Source organism: Hyperoodon ampullatus, assembly GCF_949752795.1.
Source record: "Hyperoodon ampullatus genome assembly, chromosome: 8".
NCBI classification, from domain to species: domain Eukaryota; kingdom Metazoa; phylum Chordata; class Mammalia; order Artiodactyla; family Ziphiidae; genus Hyperoodon; species Hyperoodon ampullatus.
The window spans coordinates 87,369,648-87,387,947 of record NC_136921.1 but is presented as its reverse complement, the minus strand read 5'-3'; the positions used below and the strand labels follow the sequence as shown (position 1 = coordinate 87,387,947).

At 40.5% G+C, this 18,300-nt stretch overlaps 1 protein-coding gene across 6 annotated transcripts in view; it reads right to left on the bottom strand.

Moving 5' to 3' along the window:
- Positions 1-3,271: 3,271 nt before the first annotated feature.
- Positions 3,272-18,300, bottom strand: part of ITGA6 (integrin subunit alpha 6) — a gene marked incomplete at both ends in the record, with an annotated part of 76,294 nt that continues 61,265 nt past the window's right edge. For 2 of the 6 annotated variants that reach the window (XM_079710619.1, XM_079710614.1), the window contains 6 exons: positions 3,272-3,433; positions 8,888-9,013; positions 15,687-15,785; positions 15,883-15,993; positions 16,094-16,192; positions 16,582-16,755. In XM_079710619.1, coding sequence (XP_079566745.1) covers positions 3,272-3,433; positions 8,888-9,013; positions 15,687-15,785; positions 15,883-15,993; positions 16,094-16,192; positions 16,582-16,755 — 771 coding nt within the window. Of the gene's footprint in view, positions 3,434-5,627; positions 5,736-8,887; positions 9,014-15,686; positions 15,786-15,882; positions 15,994-16,093; positions 16,193-16,581; positions 16,756-18,300 lie in introns of those variants that run through there. The other 4 variants (XM_079710616.1, XM_079710618.1, XM_079710615.1 and 1 more) reach the window with 3 other exon arrangements.

Below are 18,300 nucleotides of genomic sequence, written 5' to 3'. Positions count from 1 at the left end.
TCCAAGGATCCCCTGTAATAATACCACTATCACTCTTAGGTGTCCCTGTATTTTATGAGAGGGGGAGAAGCGAATAGAATCACAGGAGTCATATAAAGCACTGCCATGACCTCCAGCCAAGAGCATTTATGCCATAGCCTAGCCAAACCACAGTTACTGACACTTTTAACAGTTATGTTGATTACACATTATTGCAGTGATTTAAACTGGGTATACCCATAGGACTGTGGCTAATAAAGGGTCACAGCCACTGGCCTATCATTAAAAAGTGCCAATCACTCATTTCTTTGGGTGATAACATCTGTCTGATCTTCCGAGAAAGCTAAGACTTAACACGTTACACCAATGGAAAACTATTACCTAAGAGCCAGGGCATATAATACATTTTAGATTGGAAATTTATTCAGGCCAGGGCATGCTATATTGTCTGGGTGCTATATACATACCTTATATTTATTCAATTGTGATAATCCAGCTAGAGAAGTTTCATAAAATTGCTTAAATTTAAATGAAATCCATTGGTGAGGAAAATATTTTCTGACCTGTCAATTCTGCCAAATCAGTCCTTGGTGACCAGTATAATGAGTCATGTCACAGCTGGCCTGCTCTCACATCCAAAGTGTGTTCTAAGAAGAAAGAAACTTAGCCATAAGAACTTTTCACTTCATGCCATGGTATCATTGCTAAATGATGCGCTATCCTTCACAGGCATCATAAGCCTTTGAAGCAAATGAATCAACACATACAGACATCTCCCAATTTGTAGGTATCTTGAACAAACCACCTTTAAGATCATTTTCTTTTGAAAATATTCTCAACTGAACAGTAGAGCCAAAAGGGGGGAAAAAACCCCATCAATCACATTTACATTGCATTTTGGGGGGGGCACTAATATCTTTGGCTGATGTGACATTATTCTTAGTGTCCCATATAAATAAAAACACGAAAAACTTTACAGTTTAGTTTGATGAAATAAAAAGGCAATTCACATTATTTATAATTTCACATATACAATGCTGTGTTACTAAGCAATGAACACTTTCATAAAAAAATTTATTTCACACTTTTATACAAATATCCACAGGTATTTTTCTAATCATGAAATAATTTTACAATGCTAGTTAGTATAAAAATGTATCAAATGCAAACAGACCAGTGACTTGACTTGAGATGACATTTTTAATAACTATAAATTTAAACACCACTACATTCTTGCTTCTTTTGTTGTTGAACCACCCTTGTACACCGCCCCCCTTTTAGGACATTCACTTTTATAACAAAGGTCTATAAACACTTTCAAAATATCAGCTTCTGAGCAACCTATACGCCAGTGCACTAGGTTGCAAGTTACCTAAGCAAGAAACTGAGATTTTAAACACTGTTATGACCTGTTTTAGAGAAATCTTTGTAAACAAAATATCACTTATAAAACTATTTTTGTTTGGAAAATTCCAAAGTACAACTAGTATCTTAAGGGCACAACATTTCTGAAAAGAAAAAAAAATTAAAACTCCAAAGCAACAATGGCACACGTAGCTGTATTTTGTTCTTTTAAAAGATTCTGAGGGCTTCCCTGGTGGCGCAGTGGCTGAGAGTCTGCCTGCCGATGCAGGGGACACGGGTTCGTGCCCCGGTCCGGGAGGATCCCACATGCCGCAGAGCGGCTGGGCCTGTGAGCCATGGCCGCTAAGCCTGCGTGTCCGGAGCCTGTGCTCCTCAACGGGAGAGGCCACAACAGTGAGAGGCCCGCATACCGCAAAAAAAAAAAAAAAAAGATTATGAGATGCTGCTTACACTATAGCCAAACAAATTAGCACCTGTTTGCTGTTGCGCACCATATAACTTAACATTTTGAAGTACAGTGATTTTTTAAAATTTAGTTTTCATATCGATTCAATCTCTATTGAAGGTATTATATAATAATATCTTCCTCCTCCCTCCCCTTCATCTTTAAAACTAAACAATTTAAAGTTCTTTTTTAGAGTAGTCAAAGTCTTTTGGGGGATGCAGACAGGAGAGGAAACAAAGGAAAAAACAGAACATCAACTCACTGATTAAATGCTTTCAATAACATTTAAAAATGTCAAAGCCACGATGTTCTGACTTTTGGTTATCAGGTATTCAGTAGTCTTACGCTGGATCGGTTTGGGTCCACCCTAGGTACTCACCGTTTCTTTCAAGTCCTGAATATACAGTATTTTCAGCAGTGACTAAACTGCACTAAAGTCCAACAAACAATCCCATCATTTCCAAGAGTTCCTGAAAGTTATAGCATGAAATTCAGAAATATCACACAGGGTTCTAAACTAAAAAATATCTGCTGTCTTTAAGAATTAAACATCTTACAGTTAAATCCTATTTCTTAAATGTTTTGGGTCTGGAGGGAGGGGGTGAGGGCTGCCATGAAGGGAGATGTTTTAATAACTTAAACTTATCTGTAAAGTATAACAACTCTGATACATTTATAAAGAATTACTGTTTTCTTTAGGCAGTCAATAATTTAGGTCCAACCAACGACCTCTCGTGTTCTAATTCTGATTGCTTAATCCAACCTGAAGGGTAAACTGGAGAATCTTTGGCCTGTTAGTCAATAAAAAAATGGTTTGTAAAAAAGAAAAATAAATACCATATACAAATAAGTATAACTAGCATTCAAATCTGTTATGCCTGTGTGTTTTAGTGAAAGGGGAATTAAACCTGTGTATTTGGTGTGAGCAGGTATTCACACATCTAGGAAATGGAAAAAGATGGCAGGATGGCAGCATCACCTTCTATTGCACACTTAATTTATGGGAGCACTTTAAACTGAACCCAGCTACCCTGGCCCCATAGTCTTGTAACACAGGACAGTTGACTTGTAGGTTCTCTGGTCCCGCGAGAAGAACATTTGCAGAGGTGGTGCCGAGGTCAGGACGGTCACTCTGTTGGCGCAGTGGTTGTGGTGGCTTCTTCCAGCTATACCATCAAGAGGATGTGGCAGGTCCTTCCCCAGCACAGGTAAGTCAGTCACACCAAAAACAAAGGCAACCCGGAACATTAAATTAAGGCAGTTAAAGAAAAATCCATTCCAACAGCCTTCAAATTGGCCGTGCAAAACAGGAGCCTCAGGCTACAGAACAATGTCCACAGTTAAAACTGTAGGCTTGTACTGTGTGTAGTCTGTCTGAAATCTATATTCAGGTATTGAACAGGCTTTTCAATCCATTTGAATTTCTGGGTTGGGGGAAAAAAAAAAAAGCAGTTTGGGTACTGTGAAGCTTTTTTGGCCCCCCTAGGAGTAGCTTTCATTTTCATTCCACCGTGTGATCCACTGTTTTTTTTCAAGGTTATCATTGTATTTTTCATCTTGGATCTCTCGCTCCTCTTTCCGGATCCTTACAGCATGGTATCGGGGAACACTATCGTCGTACCTAGAGCGTTTAAAGAATCCACACTGGAGGCGGGGGAGAAAGACACAGAAACAAATTAAATAATTCCAACAAGAGCAAATCCACTAGATGGCAATGTCTAAGCTTTCTGTTCAGCTATGCCTAACTTTGGACTTGGACAAAGAATAAAACACATGGTTTTCTTTTAAGAAGGAACCAATAGGTCAAAAAGAAATGATAACAGCCGGTGGGGATAAACGGAAGAGAACAGCTGTAAAACTGGAAGAAAAGTCCCTTTTTCCATCTTGTCTTTCCATCTTATAACAATGTTAGTTGCCTCTAACAATTGAAGAGCTTATGAAACAGTGCTTCCATTTTTTATAATCACAATACTGTATGTAAAAGATCTAATTTTCAGATTATTAGAACATCATGTTAGTTTCAAGAACACATTTTTTTCAAGGCCATACACCAAAGATTATTTGATGCCCTCTTCACTAACAAAATGGAAATCAGGTCACAAATATTTTATAAATTACTACTTGAAGTGGGTCAATTTAAGAAATCTCTCCTCCAAGGCTCCAGTACTTATCTCTCAATAGCTAGAAGGTAATTTATACTGCCTGGATTTCCAAACAAAGCTTCCAAACTAAGCTGTTTCATTAATAAATCATGTAGTAACTGTGTCCTGCAATAAAATCATTTATGTACTGCAAGGAATTTGAGGAAACTATCACTTGACTGAATTTCAGAGCATCCCATAATTTCTTTTTTTTTGGTGAAAAGACAACATTTACATTTAAATTATTAATGAATATATATTTTATTGATCTTTAAAAAAATATTCAATCTGATCCAAAGTAGATTTTTATTGAGAACATATCTGGAAATTTAAAAATCAGATTGAATTTTTTAAGTGAATAAAATATATATGTATTTTTTAAAAAGATGTTTTTAATTTAAAAATGCAGATTAAAAGGTGGATGAGGAAGATACTTAGAATGGTTGGTTAATGTGTTTACTATGTGACATCAACAGGAACAGAACATTTGTTTTGAATGATGCTAAGTTATAAAAATGGCATGGGGCAAAATAATGTACGAAGTTATCACTGAGTCAATGGGAAAAATGCACCAAGAAGTTTTGTTCTAAGGCCTTTTCTATTTTCTGCAAAAAAGCCAAAACACCTATCTGTTACAATATGTGGCTCTTGCCCCATTTAAACAAAGAAGAAATCAAGGGTGATACATAAAACTGAAATGGAATTGGGATTCATCGTGACAGTGCCACGGAAAGGGATTATAGGGGTAATTCTACCCTCTCATGCCCACAGAAATGAAAAAAGGAATCTCTGCCATTCCCATTTCCGTGGGTTTACAAATAAGAGAAGCCAAATACAAACTTAAAATCAACTGAGACCCAAGATTTAAAAAAATCTCTAGGAACAAGGAACAAGGTCAAACTCCATTACAACGTTCTGAAATAAACTGTTCAGGGCATTTTTATATTAGAATTTTGTATACTGAAGGCCATGTTTGGCAAAGAATCATCTGAAGTTGACCATAATTTCCATCACGCCAATAGTTAGAGTTTGTTGCAATGGTCTTTGACCCATGGTAGATATGCAGGGAAAGGAAGTTGCATGCTTAGCTAGCATAAAACAATTTCTGAGCAACAATAAAAGCATTCCAAGCCTTCCCCATCACTTCATAGCAAGGAGATCAAAAAGATGACAGTGAGAAAGGCTTCTCTTCAAGAGAAACACAATGTTTCCAACATGCAATAGGTTAATGAGGCAGTCAACACAAGCTTCTATCTGTGGGAAATTCCAAAATGGACAAGAAATCTGGGATGATTTCTTATGCATCTTTGAAATTCCAAGTGAGATGCTACATACTGGATTAACAACACATGGCAAACTGGGCTACTGTGGAGGTCTAAAGCCTCCTTTTGTGTGTACATAGATTGCTGTTTTCTTCATTGCTGTGGGTAATGTTTAATAACAACAACAACAACACAAAATTACTCACCTGCAATGAAAGATTCTTTGTGCATTTTTTAAAAAACTGTAAGCTTTCAAGTGAAATAAATGAAATAAATCCAAGCAAGGCAAGCCAGTGTGGACATTTGGAAACATCTGTTAATGGGACACACACAGCAAGCTGTTGCTTTTAAAGTTAGCCACCACAACCATAGCGGGTCCCACAGCTAGCAATTAAAAAACATTGATCAATTACCAATTACAGAAGGAGATCAATACTATGCATCAGAAGTAAGCCTCTCTTTATCAGACGGCTGAGCATGGATCTCAGCCTTGTGATATGTGGCATCATAATGATCTTTCTTATTTCTCTTGAAGAAACCACACTACAAGGAAGCAAGGTATTTAGTCAGTGTTAACAGTTTTGTGTATAAAAGCTAAACAAAAGAAAATCTCAGATTTTAACCTGTTTTCTACTTACAGCTTGTTTGCAAAGAGACCACTATGGATCAACCAAAAGGGACCAGCCCCTGAGCTATACTACATGGTGACAGCAATTAACCCAACTCTATTACCATGGGTCTCTGGTCAAATATTTATATGGATGACATTAGCTGATTGATTTTTCTATTTGTAACAAATCCTAAGGACCAAAATCATCCTAAAAGGGAAAATATATACACATCTGATTACAGCTTTGGGTGGTTTCTTCTTGCAGGGAATACAGAGTCTAAAAATAGGCAAAAGATTGACATCTACAGTTTACTGATTCAAAGTTTAAAGAATAAATTCTCTAAGGCTTAGCACAAATCCAAATAAAATAGATTCTGTGAACATTTTTCTGCCCTTCGCAGTGAATTTTATGGAATAAATGCCATTTGCTTGGGGCCTTGGTGGGGGTAAATCACAATATAAATTCAAATACACTGTCATGAAACAACGACAGCTGTCATTTTCCCGAATTCTGAACCACCATGTAACACTTAAGTGGTAGGAACCTGTACTCCTCAGGTTAGGTCACTCTAAATGAGTATAAAGGTATAATTCCACTTTCTACTATAATTTCCTCATTCAACTGTGGAGAACTTTTTCTACTTACTTTTATCTAGTTCATAAGGCCATGGAACTGCCCTTTGATATATAACTTGATTGAACAATTTCTGCCCTCCTGGAAAATTCTGCAGCCTAGCCTGGCAACTCAGGAAGTACAAATCTTGATCTGCTTTGTACGATGTGGTAGCTACTAACCACGTGAGGCTATTCAAGTTTAAATTAAATTTAAAAGTCAATACCTCCATTGCACTAGCCATATTCCAAGTGCTCAACAGCCACATGTGACTAGTGATTACCATAATGGACAGTGCAGCTTCAGAACATCTCCATTATTACAGAAAGTTTTACTGTTCAGCGTTGATCCAGGCTGTTGATCTAGGCTATTTACCTGGATATTTATTTCTGACATTTAATTTATTATACAGTGAGCACACCCAGCCAACTTTCAGTAACACGTGCTAGTAAATACTGTGGGAAAAGGAATGAACCACAAACCAAGAGTCCTTGTTATGCCTCTAACTTGGCAACATTCTTAATATCCATGGGCGTGAGCATCTTTGTTTACTAAATGAAGGTGACTGGACCAGGCTGGAGGACTTTTCTCTTATATCCTCAAACAAAACGCTATGCAGAATCCCTATGTTCAAAGCAGATAAAGTCACAACAGCTCTGGTTGAAGTGGGGATACTGCCCCTAGCCCCACCTGCGTAGCTTCGTCTTAGCACCTACATGGATGTGCAAAACTCAATTTAAAGGCCACTGAACCAGAGTCCTCTCTGGTCCTCAAAGTCTATTATTTTAGCACATAAAAGCAAACAGTTCAGCTTCAGAAAGAAAAGTATAAAGTAATAAAAAAGATTTTCATGGGGGGGTTGTAGAAGTTGTCTGATCACTTTAGAGTTCACTTGTGAGTCTGGATACTTTAGAACATAAAAAAAAGAAGACACAGATCATATAGTCCAACCCACTTACTAAGCAGCTAAGGCAAACCAGTGCCCCAGGGAGGTGAAATGATTTGTCCAAGATTATATAGCTTGGGTTTCTTAACTCTCAACTTACCCTCATTAGAGACTGCCAATAAGATCTGCTCTGAAAAAGATTGTTCTTGTGACCTCTTCTGGAGAGCAGAAGGCCATCCTCAAATATCAAAACTTGCATTCAGATTTTGATATCAAAATAATCTCCAGAGCATCTCCTATATTGGCTGGCTGTGCTCATCAGACAAACCTACTACCTGAAGTAAACATCAGAGGTAGGACTGGCTAACATCCCATGGGAGGATGGGTCTTGGCATGAGCAGATACCAAGCTTCAATCACACAACTGGAGGACACAGGAAAATTATCTCAGAAAATTATCTTGGCAAGAGGAAGTTACTTGGAAAAATAAAGCTAAAAAGAGATGCCCAATATTTGAAAGTGAGACTATCCTGAGCCCTTGTCCATTATACTCTTGGATCCAAGGAAAAGATAAGGATAGTTTGATCCTAGATATTGTCGGTCGAGTTTCATAATCTGTTAACCTCTAGACCAGATGTGTTTGGAAACCCAGAATTTTTGGCATTTTAGAAAAGTAATACACTGCATACATAATGTCACAGTAATCAAAACATTAGTATTTCTGCAGTGAGACTAATGAGTAAAGGATAAAGACCATAAAGAGCCTCTCTTCACATCATGTCAGGTTGTGCTGCCAAATAAGTCATTACAAACTGAGTTTTTTTTTTTTTTTTACAAGTTGTGATTGTTGACAAAGGTTGATAAAGGTCTGTGAACCTCCATTACTCACTGAGAATAATCCAAAATCTATAGGTCATAATCTCTGGCAACAAAAGTATGCAACATCTCATACATTTTTTGTAATGTAGACTATTTACTGGTAGAAAGCAGGAGGAAGATACTACATTATATTTACAGGACCAAATTCTAATGAAGAACATTATATTAAACACAGATCTTCCTTATGTTTGATATAGGCTATGATAACTACTCTGGGATTCATTAATTTCATGCTTTCCTATTCCTAATCTAGCTGTAACTATAACAAGTCCCAACTGCTGCCATGAACATTTCTTTACGAAAGTTGAAATTAACCGGGATACAGATTCTGATTAATGTGATACCCAACAATTTGGCTTAGATTCAGAAGTTGATCTTAGATGAAGAAAAGGTCATAGTGGTAAAATTTTTTAAATTGTTATTTGCCAAACGTGCTAAATTACATGTGAAAAACACCAAAATTTACACACTTAAGAAGCTCCTTATAATGTACAAATACTATATACCTTTAAATACAAAATGTTAGACAGATATTCAGATGTTCATTGTATAATTCTCAAGTTTGCTGTATGTTGGAAAAGTTTCATAGTAAAATGTTGGGAAAAGGAAGCAATGAAAAAAATGTATATACTATCAGTGTTAATTTACTTTTTAAAAAACTTGAAATAAAGTTTGTATCACAAAACTCAAGTGCTAGATATGACTTACCTTCCATAGTAAAAATACTAATAGAGCAAGCATCAAAATCCCAGCAAGAATAGCCACTAGGATGATCCACCAAGGTACTCCTGAATATTGAGCTACAGTCTTTGAGGGAAACACAGTCACACGAACCTATGGGGCATAAAAGAAAGCAATATCGTTATAAACTGAGGTGAGAATTAAACCATGAGTTTATATTACTAATTCTGCTTCCAGACACATTTTGGTCAATGTAGCCTATGGACAGGTGAGATGTCTTTTTGATGTGAGATCCTTTCCTTAGTAACGGAATACTGCTTTAAGAGACATTTCTTGGAGATCTTTTCCCAGAACCTGGAAAATGCTGGATTGTGGGTTTTTAAAAAAATTTTATTTATTTATTTATTTTTATTTTTGGCTGTGTTGGGTCTTCGTTGCTGTGTGTGGACTTTCTCTAGTTGCAACGAGCGGGGGCTCCTCTTCGTTTCGGTGCACGGGCTTCTCATTGTGGTGGCTTCTCTTGTTGTGGCACACAGGCTCTAGGCATGTGGGCTTCAGTAGTTGTGGCTCACGGGCTCAGTAGTTGTGGCTCGTGGCTCTAGAGCGCAGGCTCAGTAGTTGTGGTGCAGGGGCTTAGCTGCTCCGTGGCATGTGGGATCTTCCCGGACCAGGGCTCGAACCCGTGTCCCCTGAATTTGCAGATGGATTCTTAACCACTGCGCCACCAGGGAAGTCCTGGATTGTGTTTTGACAAAGTAATTATTTCTTTGCTAACTTATGTTTTTAAAATTTTTGTAATCAACAAAAGTAGAGAAAATTGTATAATGAACCATCATTTATTCATCACCAAGTTTCAACAATTATCAATAGGGACACAACCTCAATCTTGTTACATCTATATAACCTGGTATCTTTTTGAGAATGGTCACCTCTCTTAATATAGCATCCAACAATGGCAACAAAAGGGTCTGTTTATGCACAATAAGCCTACATTCCTCCCTCAGATTTTAAAGACATTATGAAATACAAAAATAGGGATGGAGCTATTAGATGGTATTAGAGGCATTAGATGGATACCATTCTAATTCTTCCTTAGGGTTGAAACCGAGCAGGACCCTACAGGGCGCCCCCAGCTGACAATTACTTGGAACCACAGGACTGAGATGGTCATCTCTGAACATAGAAGATGACCTCCTCTCCAGCACGTAGCCCCTCTTTTCCCTACATAATCTCTGAGCAAAACCTGGTGAGTTGGTTCTTTGGGATACAAGTCCACCTTCTCCCCAGGATTGCCAGCTTCCTCAACAAAGCTATCTTTTCTTTTACCTAACACTTCTCTCTCACAACTGGATTCTTGAGTGACAAGAAGCCAAACCCGAGTTCAGTAACAGGATAGCAAACTAAGGATCCTCATAAAGAATAAAATTTCCTGAAATGGCTTGGTGTCATCTTCTACAACAATGTGTATAGACAAACTAGACTCTGGATTCATTCAGAGGCAGCTTAGAGCTTTAAGTGGCAGGTGATGAGAAGCTTAAGTTCTAAACATTTGATAGCTGGCAAATACCAATTAAATAGAAATAGTGTTTATTTAGAAATCTAAAAAGTTGCTTATGGCAATTTGCTACAACTTGGTTACATGGGTTTAGAATTCAAGTGGATTTTTGTAACACCAGGAGACTTTTTTTCCCCAGGAGATGATTTTTCAAAGCACATAAAAGACCTGGTGAAAGCTACAAATATGATTTTGTAAACTATACTGATTAGAGATCTACCAGTTTGAAGTTTCTGATATTTTTGAATTTAGAGAATATAAAGTGAAGGGTAGAGAAAATTTAGAGGGAACAATTTAATTTCTGAGAAATGTTTCTATTCACGTATTCTAAATTAATATTGAATTCTGGATGCTGCCTAAAAACGCTTCTATGTCTACACTGTGATTCAATATTACTATACTAGAACTCTTTCTTTAAAAATCTCTTAAAGTACTTCCCTTCCTACTTATCCTAGAAAACAGCTTCTCAACCTCCTTTGGCTTATGGAATATACTTAAAAGCAAGAACTGCTTTCCTTTAAACATTTAATAGGAAAGAATTCACTTTTAGAGTTTTTAGCATAAACACCTTTCTCAGATACTATGTTTCCTGTTATGCTCTCAATGAGGTTTCACTCAAGCTCCCAGCCCCAGGGAGGGCCTCATGGCTCACTTCTGTTGCCTCCCTTCCCCCAACAGGTGTCCTAGCTTTAAGCTAAAACAACCCTTTCTTGAGATTACTGGTTCAAGCAGAGGGGTACCCACGAAGTAGGGAAGAAAGAATGGTGAGAGACTGGTGAAGAAGTAATATAGTTGATGTGACTGCTAAGCCAGACTATTCTAAAATAAAAAGATTATTTCAATTAGCCTATGCTTTATCTCATTTAACTTTGCTTCCCTAGTATGTAGCATAGGGAAGCCACACAGTGTGTCCCTGGGGCAAGGTGATGACTTGGAAGGGCCATCCTCATGTTTAAGAATAAGCTCTGATGAAACCTTGAAGTGGAGAGTGGAAACTGGTCCATGGCAAGGGCAAGCAGCCTTATAGTCACACCGCATACCAGAGCCTTTTAAATGGCTGATCATAGGGGGAAACCATGCCCATAAAAGGCTGCAATCCAACAGCATAAGGGCTGAACAAGGTAGTTTATTTTGCGGGTTGGGGCTGGGGTGGTGTGTAGTTTTAAAAACGAAAACAACTCACTGTGCATCAAAGACTGAGGACTGATGCTAGGGGCTGGGCCACACATTTAAAGGCCAGATGTGCTCTGCAAACCCAGTGTGTGCAAGGCCAAAGTGCAGTCCAGGAAGGTGAGAGAGGCCAGTCAGCAAGATTTTATTGTTTGTTTCCTTAAATTGTCAACTGTGTGTGTGTGTGTGTGTGTGTGTGTAGGACAGTCATTCTCCAGCTGGGACTGAGAATGGGGGTTGTGTGGAGCTGGCCTTAGAATCAGGTGAGGGGAGACCAACTGTGAGCTGCGACTCCCAGAGCGCGGGAAGCCTTGTCTCATCTTGTCACAGCAACTGTTACTGATGGACAATGACAGGTTCAGGCCAGTAGAAATTACTCCAACTCCAAAAACAAAAAAAATTTTTTTGGTTTCATTAAAATCTAGGCATTTCCATAGGGATGACCTGTGCATGTGAACCTCATCCATCATGTGCCCGTAAGGGGAAAAAGGGCTTAACTCTGCTGATGCATTAAATTCCATCACCAGTGAGCAGTGCTGAGACCACATTAGCTTGCCCCCAGACAAACTGTTTCCCTAAATCACTCTGTCATGTAATATCCAACACTCTTATTGAAGATCAGTATAAGAAACCACCCGATGAAGAGATTTTCCTATCTTTCACAAAACTCTCTATTAAAGACGCCATCCTCTTAGTGAGTATTCTTCATATCAGAAATCCATCTTATAAAAGGATCCATATCTCAAGTTCTTCTCTGAAGTTAGAACCAAAAAAAGAAAAGCTCCTCCCCCTGAAAAATGAGGTGCCTACTTTCACCTATCACATTCTTTCCCATCTTTGCCAGTCAGGAAGCTTAGACACTCTCTTCCTACTTCCTTAGGAATGAAATGGGGGTATGTAAGTACAACCCATAAGTAATCTCCTTCTTCCTTGGCTTACTTCAACAATTCTCTCCCAGTTCGCAATCTCCTAGACCGTGCAATTCTTCACAATTGACACTATCTTGTTCAACTTTGCTTCTCTAGCATTTTTGCAGGGAAGACACGCAGTGTGTCCATGGCTAACTGGATTGTTAATTGGATCAATTTAATTGATACTAAAATTTTAGTAACCATCTTAGCTGTTTCAGTTAGGTGACCAGCTCTCTCTGACTTTGTTGTAACAATATCTTGAAAGTGTTTTATTAAGAAATGCACACAAGACTCTTGAAATTAGTTGGGTTATAAGGAAACAAAGTTTTTTTTTCATCTTTTTGAAGCCAGGATTAGAGTAAAAGCAATGGAAAGATGTTTCAATATTAACACCAAAAGGGCTTCCCTGGTGGTGCAGTGGTTGAGAGTCTGCCTGTTGCAGGGGACACGGGTTCGTGCCCCGGTCCGGGAATATCTCACATGCCGTGGAGCGGCTGGGCCTGTGAACCATGGCTGCTGAGCCTGTGCGTCCAGAGCCTGTGCTCCGCAATGGGAGAGGCCACAACAGTGAGAGGCCCACGTACCACAAAAAAAAAAATTAACACCAAAAGACAAGACTGAATTACTCAACCTCCTTTCCTTCTATCCCCAAAGAAAACTGATCTGGACACTGGAAAAGAGAGAGGAACCAAGATATAAATGAAATTGAAACCCTCAGTAAGTGAGGGAATAAAAAATGAAGGCATACTGACACCTGAATTAAGCTTGAATCTTCAGGCCTCCCAAAACTGCACCTTAAAATCTAAAGAAACGTGTAGATATGATATCTGAGGTACTATTGTATCTCAGAAATCAGTTAATAGAAGAGGTAACAGAAGACTAGAGACTAAAAAAAAAGTCTCGGTTTTCAAAAGAAATGGGTTCTAGACATGAGACTAATAACCCGTTTTCAAATCTACCAATTATTAAACAAATCAAGTAGGATTACAGCAAAGATTCCAATTCCCGTTGGTAGGTATGGGCTCTCAAAGCCTGAAGAACATGAAATGCCCAAGAGAACCTCATCTGCATTTGTGACCCAGCCATTAGACTGGATACGAGGGGACTTAGTTCCATTATCTTCGAGAAAACAAGAGCACCTGATGAGGAGCTTTGAGCCCAAGGTCTGGTCTTAACTCCACATGCTGGTCCTGTGACCCTGAGGGAGAGACAACCTTCCTTTTTGGACTCAAGTTTTCTCATCTAAACTTGAGATTTGGGGACTTAATGGGGAGCAAGTGTCACAGAGCCAAAGAACAGGAGCCCTGAAGTCAGACAGGTACAGATTTCAATCCAGGACCCCAAATGACATCCTGTCTCTGTGCCTGCTTCCTTTTTTGTAAAGTGGGTACAATGTCTACCTTGGCATTCTTCTGCAGTCTAAATGACAGCATATCGGTAAAGCATCTGGTAGAGGGCAGACATTTAATTAATGTTTTATTGTTAGTCCCTTCCCCCTAAAGTGTTCTTTCTCTTTGCAGCTCTAAAAACTCAGTGATTCTCAGGGTTTCTGATTAAAAGCCACAGAAAATTATAGCAACTGCCTTCAGTCAGAGAGGGAGTTAAAGGATTCTCAGGGAGGGTGTAGCTTAGTTGACAGTTCTTATGATGCCTTATTAATAAGAGGTAGAAAGGTGGGCTGGAGTAACCTGCAAAGATAATGTAAGGCCAGGGTGAGGGTACGTCCTGGTGAGCCTGGGACAGTCCTGGCTTGCACCAGATGCCCCAGCATCCTACCCAGATAAACGTATCCTGGTTTGGATGATAAATTTTAACAGCTAAGGGCCACTATATCCCAGAAACCAAGGTGATCAGGGAGACTCACTGGATTTTCAGCTGGTGAAAGGACTGAAGCCAGGACACTGTCATAAGTACATCAGTAGATCAGCTTCAGGACAGTAATTCACAATCTTTCCTTCTCCATTTATCCTCTTTTGCAAAACATTCCCAACTGTAACCTGTAGGCATTTACTTTGAGAGCTTGATACAAGCCCCTGTGGGTGCCAGACCCCCACAAGGAACCTCTGACTAGTGGTACACAAGCTCCTAGTCTTGTTCAATAGTTTTCTTAATTACCTGGAGGAAGACACAGTAGGCATGCTTCTTGGTTTTAAAAAAGATAAAGCTTGCAGGGATAGAAAGTTAACAGAGAGCAAATGACCAAGACTCAGAATTATGTTGTAAACCCAAACAACGGACCAAAAGTAAATCACATAAAATGCAAGGATACACTTAAAGGCATGCATTTAGATTTTTTAAATTTGCTCAAGGGTGGCATATGGGAAATACAGCTTGACAGCACATTCTGATGAAAACACCTGGAAGTTTCAGCAGAACACAGACGTAAAAACGGCAGTTGCTAGAAATGCAAACAATCCTCAGCAACCATTTAAAAACCAAATTTTAGGCTGAACTAACAGAAGCTTGGGTCTGAGACACTGGGAGGCAGGTTCGGGTAAGCTGAAAGAGGCAGACCACACATCCGCTCAGCCCTGCCTGGGGCCGGCCCAGGAAGGGCAGAGACCTGGAACCAGTTCAGCTGCGCCAGGGCAGGATGGAAAACTGAAGAGCTGGGTGCTTAGCTCTGAAGAGACCTGTCCAAGGAGGCATTACAGTTTCCTTCAATTATTTCAAAGGCTGCTACGTGGCTGAGAGAGAGGACTTATTTTGGACTTGTTCCAGGGGGCCATAACCAGAGACTGATTTTATAAGATTCAACTCTGGATTCCTATATAGAGGTCGTTTCTAGTAACTGCTGCTGGCCACACATGCCACGAGCTACCCCATAATGCAGTGAGGCTACCGTCACTGGGGGCACGCCGACAACGGTGACAAGCATCAGGGGCGGTACAAGATGTGGGGTCTTTATAGACTTGGGAGGTGCACCCATTCTCTCCTTGAGCCAAGAGCTCTCAAATCTACCCCATGCACCACAGATCGAGATGACCCAGGAATCACTTCTTTCTGCAATGATTCTATTGAAACACTGCTTGGGGTGGGCCGCACCTTAAGACACCATCTGCTTTCTCCTTAAAGGGGGCAACAGTGCCGTGAGGGAAATGAGATCCAGAGCAGCACGTCCTCAGGCCACGGGCATGGGGTGGAGGAGAGAGATCTGCTCTGAGCTGAATGAAGCCCGGGGACCCCTCACCTGAGTGCCTGCATTGGGCAGCTTAATATTCTCGGTGGCAGCAGTTACATCAATGGAAGCCCGCACGAGAATGTCCAGGTAGTTCATCTTGGAGTACTCCTGTCGGAGACAAAGTTAGTGAAAGCATTAGTGAAGAGGGAAATGTGCTGGGAGGTGGCAGACAACTTGAGGGGCACAGCCCGGCAGCGGAGCCCACCTCCAGAAACGTGCTGTTCCAGAGCCTCGAGCGCAGAACCACGGAGGCCTTGCTATCCAGCCCTTGGAGCGGGCACGCGATGTTCACACAGTTCACGTTGACGCTGCAGTTCTGGGGAGAAAAGGAAGAGCAGGGGTTACGGTGCAGTGGTCTGGGGAAGGCCTTCCCGCCACCTCCTGTCAAACACTCACAGCTCTTGAAAAATACTTACGAGGGTCTGGTATTTTCTTTCGGCAAATAAAGAAAATTTTCTACCATCGTCTGTCTGTCTTTCAGCAATTTCTCGTTTCTTTCTTGAGTTGTGAGCCTCCTGAAAAGAATTACATCCAAAATAGTTCCACCTACGCAGTGGATGAGAGTCCGCCTGCCGATGCAGGGGACAAGGGTTCGTGCCCCAGTCCGGGAAGATCCCACATGCCGCGGAGCGGCTGGGCCCATGAGCCATGGCCGCTGAGCCTGCGCGTCCGGAGCCTGTGCTCCGCAACGGGAGAGGCCACAGCAGTGAGAGGCCCGTGTACCGCAAAAACAAACAAACAAACAAACAAAATAGTTCCACCTAATTTTTTGGCACTACTGTACAAACCTCTTGAGCTCTCCCTCCCAAATACTGCCAAATTCACATGATTGACAATTAATCTTCACCCTTCTCCCATCACCAAAGGCGCAGAAATAATTTAAGTGTAAAATCCACCAACCTACCTTTAGTTTCAGGAAGTTTATTTCATTTTGTGGCTGACAAGCTATCTTTTCCAATCCTTTGGATTCTACTTTCACCAAATAAAGCAACCATTTGCCATTGCTAACTTCTTTTGGCCACTGGATATTCAAGGTTGCTGTGCCGAGGTTTTTAAGAGGTTTGCCCAAGTTAATCACCTGTTAGAAAATAATACGTTATTATCTCAGTGTAATTCCCTCAACATAAAATTAAGTAAGCAGTTCCTATTGCCAAGAGAAAAAAGCCAAAATATCTGGCATAATACTACAATAAAAGCACAGTTTCCAAAAATGGAGTATGGATAGGGCATTCAAAAATAGAGATTCGGGGCTTCCCTGGTGGCGCAGTGGTTGAGAGTCCGCCTGCCGATGCAGGGGACACGGGTTCGTGCCCCGGTCTGGGAAGATCCCACATGCCGCAGAGCGGCTAGGCCCGTGAGCCATGGCCACTGAGCCTGCGCGTCCGGAGCCTGTGCTCCGCAAGGGGAGAGGCCACAACAGTGAGAGGCCCACCTACAGCAAAAAAAAAAAAAAAAAAAAAAAAAATAGAGATTCGTGCTTAAAGATTCTTGTCAATAAAAATATAAAGAAATAAGAGATCAAAGAGAAATAATTGTTCATTCAATCCAGGAACAACTTTTGTTGTAACAGAATCTGTGGTGTAGATATGCCAGGCTCTCAACAGACCCAGGAAAAAGTCACATGTGTGTTTGTGTATCACTCTGTAACCACACTGCCTGGCAGATGACAAAGCCTGCGTGGTGGCAGTGCACCCACAACCTGCTTCTGGGAAGCCCCACCTGCTGCAAAAATGAAGCTGCCCCCGTCCTTGGGATAACAACTGAGAGACCCGGAGTAAGACCCTTCTGGCAGCCAGGAACCCACGAGTGCAAGCTGGGGGCGGGCAGGGAGCAACTCCCTGCAGCAGAAATCGAAAGAGTTTGTGTGGAGGACTGCTCCGGAAACCACAAACCTCTCTTCAGCCACATCTGCCTAGGTGCCATGACCACCACCCACTACCTGTCCCATCCATGTCTGCAGAGCTAACAGATGCTTTCAGAAGAGAATTCTGCCTCTTCACCCTATTGCAGTCACCGGGGGGCCCATTCTTGCTACTTCAGACTTTCACACCTCAACAACGGTCACTGTGTTTTCAGGAACATGATTGGAGCCACACAGACCTAAACCTGCCTATGACTTAGGAGCCACCTCTGTACCATGAGAATATGTTCATTCAATGGGACCAAGAGCCACTGGGATTGCCTACTTTGAAATGGGTCAGAGCAACCACTAGTCTTCCTTACTGGCATATGCCAAACCCACATTCACCATCACAACACTGGGCTCGGGAAAGGTCGTGAACGTTAACCACAAGCAATAGGAGAGATGACCTTATAATAGAGAAAGAAATAAATCATAACACATTCTAAAGCCAGATAGAAATTACTTTGAGATTTTTGTTTTATAGACAGACTCTGGAGGGGGAAAAGTCAATTCTTCCTTTCTCTCTACACCACATGTACATTAAAACTCTCTAGGACCAAACTGAACTGGATTCTGAACAGAATCTTATGTTGAATGACAGTTGTGGTTCTCCATTCTGGAAAACATGACTTTTACACTAAGCCAGTATGGTGTTTAAAAGCTGGCAAACTCACTTCATCATGTTTATTTATTATTATTTATTAAAATTACATATTCAAG